At 37.5% G+C, this 4,257-nt stretch overlaps 2 protein-coding genes across 2 annotated transcripts in view; one reads left to right on the plus strand and one right to left on the minus strand.

Annotated features, from left to right (window-relative positions):
- LOC137621208 (apolipoprotein D-like) overlaps positions 1-393 on the minus strand; it is an 8,062-nt gene extending 7,669 nt beyond the window's left edge. Inside the window, exon 1 of the mRNA XM_068351614.1 lies at positions 276-393. The gene's annotated coding sequence lies outside the window, so the exon portion shown is untranslated. The remainder of the gene's footprint in view (positions 1-275) is intronic.
- Positions 394-1,895: 1,502 nt separating this feature from the next.
- On the plus strand, positions 1,896-3,973 carry LOC137620933 (uncharacterized). The gene is made up of 3 exons (XM_068351376.1): positions 1,896-2,601; positions 2,808-3,511; positions 3,749-3,973. The coding sequence occupies exons 1-3, from the start codon at positions 1,896-1,898 to the stop codon at positions 3,971-3,973; spliced, it is 1,635 nt and encodes a 544-aa protein (XP_068207477.1).
- Positions 3,974-4,257: the final 284 nt, after the last annotated feature.

The raw sequence follows: 4,257 nt of genomic DNA on the forward strand, positions 1-4,257 counted from the left end.
ATTTTTACATGTCTTATAATAGATCGTCGAAATTACTTGGTCAGATATTGTGTTTGCGCAAAAGTTTCGTTACTGCTATCCTTTCTTTAATTATCGAATGGTATCAAAATAATTCTAAATTTATCAGCACTTCCATATAGTTTTTCTGTATAGAAATTATATCTTCCGACTTGTACCCCTCCAACATATTAAAAAAAAAAAAAGAAAAAAAAAAAAAAAAAAAAAAAAAAAAAACTAAATGTGCAAGTGTTTAGTTGTATATATTTGAGGCTTACCTTTATGTGATGTGTGAGAGGAATCAGGTGTAGCAAGGAATGAATCTCGTTTTCTTATATTTACAAGTACTCTATATGCTATAGGCGGGATTGTTTCCCGTACCCATACCACGTGAACCACGTACATAACACATCAAGAGGAAATTGATAAAGCGCAAGTGTTTCTAACAAGTTCGTGGGAATTTGGCTACAGAAGACATTGCTTATCTTACTAACGGTTTCCTTTTTTTTTTTGTAAGTACGTTTGGAAACAACTTACTACTCTATTTCATATGTTGGTATGTTCTGAGAATGACTCTTTCATAAGTGACTAAGTCATCTGCGGCATAGTTTCTTTATCTTAATCGTGATTTGTACTTTGTATTGTTTTGTAACTAGATTGATAAGACGTATCGCAGAACTGCTGATGACTTTTTTTCGTGAGTTGTTTTGGAATTTCCATAAAAGTATTGTTGTGCGAAATCCATTCGTTGACATTTTAGGTAAGTCAAATATTTATTGTGTGCTACACAGAATAATTAATCCTGTAAAACTGTATACGTTGTTGCATCTGAATCACAGAATTTAGCTACGTTGATGATATTGCATTTGTTTGGGTATCCTTTCGTATTGTGCCTGAATTTATATAAATCAGTTTTCTGTGGCAACATCATAATGGTTCTTTGTAAAAATTACATTTCGTAGAAAAAAGAAAAACTGTAATATTTCAATGAAAAATTATAAGAGTTTTCAAATAAATCGTTTAAAGACAAAGGATCAACTATTGTATTTATAATCTTTCAAATTCCTCTGGTTTTGCCAATATCTTAATATGTTAAATACCCGACTAGACCCTCTGTTGTCTTTTAAGGTCTCTTGAAATTCTGAACTGTATCTTCTGTTGTATTCAGGGTATTTGAAATTCCCTACTAAATATACTATTATAATTAAGGTCTAGAAATTCATAATTTTTCCATTGTTTTATAGGTCTCTGGAACCGTTTAATCGACTTGCTTTAGTTTTCAAAGTATCTATAAATTTCGCTCTGTATTTTTTATAGTCATGAATGGCTTTGAAATCCTTTAATCTATCTTTGGTCATCTTTTAAGGCTGTAAATCGCACAATGTCGCTTATATTGTCTTTAGCTTCTCTGAAAATTTTCTTCTGTATCTACCGTAGTCTTTGATGTCTTTGAGATTTCATGCTAGACTTAATGTTTTCTTCAATGTCTCTGGAAACTCAATCTGGATCTATTATTGTCTTTGATATGGGCCAAATCCATTTTTGGATGGACCTATTCTTGTTTTTAAGGTCTCTAGATATTCCTTTCACCATCAGTCGAAAGGATCACAGCTCATGATAGATTGAGACTTATGCGCCTGTTTCAGTATACCAAGGGTAAAGCCCTTGAGGCAATATATCCTTGCATCCTGAAGAAGGAAGGAGGCTTTCAAGAGGCCCAAAATATTTCAAAGAAACTTTTTGGGGATCAGCACTTAATACGAGAGAGGGTCATCAACAAGTTGAGACCGGGGAAGACAGCTGGTACTGCAGATGAGTTGCAGAATTTGGCAGACGAGCTCTCTAACACCTTGATGACTTTGGAGTAGTTGCAGAAGACAAATGAGATTGATAGCCAGATGTTAATGATTGAAGTGCTTGCTCGCTTTCCTCTCTACATTCGTAATAGATGGAAGAGATATGCTATTGTTGTCAAGAGAAGCCAAGGAGAATATCCAAACTTCAAGGGCATTGTGAGCTTCATGGAGAGAGAAGTGGATAAGGCTACGAATTCTGTGTACGGTAACATTGGTGCTAAAATGCGTGATGACAATTCAAAGTTCAAGAAGAATAGCACTACTTCTCCATCCTCATTTGTGACTGCGACCTTTGAACGTCCACCACGTGTGTTGTGTTCTCAGGACCACAAATTAGTGCACTGGGATCAGTTCAAGAATATGAAACCTTCAAAAGAAGTTAAACTTGCAAGAGACAAAAAACTGTGTGAAAATTGCTTGTATTTAAACCACTTAACTGTATATTGTAGGAATCTATCAGTTTGTAGTTTAACAGGTTGTGGTAAAGACCATTCAAAATCTCTTCAGACTTCTCTAACAAATAACCTTCAGAGGAATGTTGAAAATAGAAGTGTGGTCAACGCCAGTAGTAGAGATGTCATAGCCGAATCCCAAGTGTTTTTGCCTGTAGTGTCTGTTCTTGTAAATAAGTCTCACCAAACTACTGCCTTATTAGATAGCGCTTCTAGCAGCACTTTCTGCTCTCGTGACTTGATCAAATTTTTGGGTATCAGTGGTGCAGTTAAGACATATAAGCTTAATACAATGAGTAAGACTAATGAAGATGTATCTTCTGTGATTGTTAGCATGTGTGTTTCCTTGGTTGATGGTAGAAAATTAATTAATCTCAATAATGTTTTTGTTGTTGACAGAATTCCAGTCAAGTCGCCGTCGATAAATGTTTCATTGTTTCCACATCTGAAGGCTCTTCCTGGTCCTCTTGGTGGTGAAATTGTGCATATTCTGATTGGCCAGGATCATGCAGAGGCCTGGCACCATTGGAGGTACAGAAGGGTAAGAGAGGTGAACCCTTTGCGGTACGTACCATATTGGGTTGGACATTGTATGGCCCAGCCCAGAATGTCAATCCAGTTGGTCGGAGTATAGTTTCCCATTTTGTAAGAACCAAAGCTTGTGTTGGTTCAGACATCAATGTGTTGTGGAATATTGAAAATGATGGTATTTCAGATAATGTTTCCTGGTCTTTGGAAGACAGGGAGGTTATAAGATTGTGGGATCGCGAGTGTATATTGGTCAATGGACGGTATCAAATTCCTATCCTTTGGAAGTCTGATGTTCAGGTCTCCAACAATTATGTAATGGCTCTGTCCAGGTTGAAAGCAACTAAAAGAAGTCTTATGAAGAGGGGTCTATTTGCTCAGTATGATGGTGAGATGCAGAATTTGATATCGAAGGGATATGTAGAAGCTATGTCTACTAATGTCAGTAACTCTGGGACTAAAGTGTGCTATTTGCCCCCTCAGGCTGTAGTGTCCGACAAAAAAAAACCAGGTAAGATTCGTATAGTTTTCGATTGTGCTGCCAAGTTCGATGGTGAAGCATTGAATGATAAGTGTCTCCAGGGACCAAATATGACTAACAATCTTTTGTATGTTCTTCTGAGATTCCGTGAACATGCCTATGCAGTAATTGCGGATATAGTGGCGATGTACTATACGGTGGTCATACCGAAGGAGGATAGGGATGCTTTGCGCTTCATTTGGTTCAATGATGCAGGAGAAATTGTTCATTATTGAATGACTCGTCACGTATTTGGGGGAGTATGGTGTTCATCTAGCTCTGCTTATGCACTTGGGCGTGTATTGGTAGACAATGTGGATGTTCCTCCATTAGTTTCAGATACCATCAAATGATCCTTTTATGTTGATGATTGCTTGAAATCTCTTCCCTATAAGAGTTTGGTTTCAGAGGTGGTTAAAGGTACTACTAAAGTCCTCAGCAAGGGTGGATTTCGTCTTGCTAAGTTTGTCATTAATGGTGAGGAATTACTGAGTTTGCTTCCAGTGCAAGAGAGGGCAAGTGAGGTTGAATTCCTTAAAAACTTTGATGGCTTGGCTCTCGGCATTGCATGGGATGTTGCAGGAGATGAGTTCTTCTTCAGGGTCAATCCGGCCCAATAGTGTGATACTAAGTTGACTCGTAAGAAGATTTTAAGTATGTTGGCTTCCATATATGACCCTCTTGGATTGGTGAATCCAGTTACAGTCAAGGGAAAGCTGCTGTTGCAAGAAGCTACCATTTGCAAGTTGTCATGGGATGATCCCGTCCCTGAAGGCTTAGCCCGCAAGTCGTCACAATGGTATAGTTCTCTTGATGGTCTCAGGGAGATTAGGATTTCAAGGTGTATCAAACCAATTTAATTCAATGAAGCAGCATTAGAATTGTATCATTTTTCTGATGCAAG

This window comes from Palaemon carinicauda, chromosome 27, assembly GCF_036898095.1.
Source record: "Palaemon carinicauda isolate YSFRI2023 chromosome 27, ASM3689809v2, whole genome shotgun sequence".
Taxonomy (NCBI): Eukaryota; Metazoa; Arthropoda; class Malacostraca; order Decapoda; family Palaemonidae; genus Palaemon; species Palaemon carinicauda.

What these genes read in the sequence shown, in the direction of transcription:
- LOC137620933 (XM_068351376.1), top strand. Translation starts at nt 1,896, where the DNA reads ATGTTAATGATTGAAGTGCTTGCTCGCTTTCCTCTCTACATTCGTAAT. An exon ending in ATATAAGCTTAATACAATGA is followed by an intron (nt 2,602 to 2,807) that starts GTAAGACTAATG and finishes CTGATTGGCCAG; the next exon opens with GATCATGCAGAGGCCTGGCA. An exon ending in TAGTGGCGATGTACTATACG is followed by an intron (nt 3,512 to 3,748) that starts GTGGTCATACCG and finishes CTTCCCTATAAG; the next exon opens with AGTTTGGTTTCAGAGGTGGT.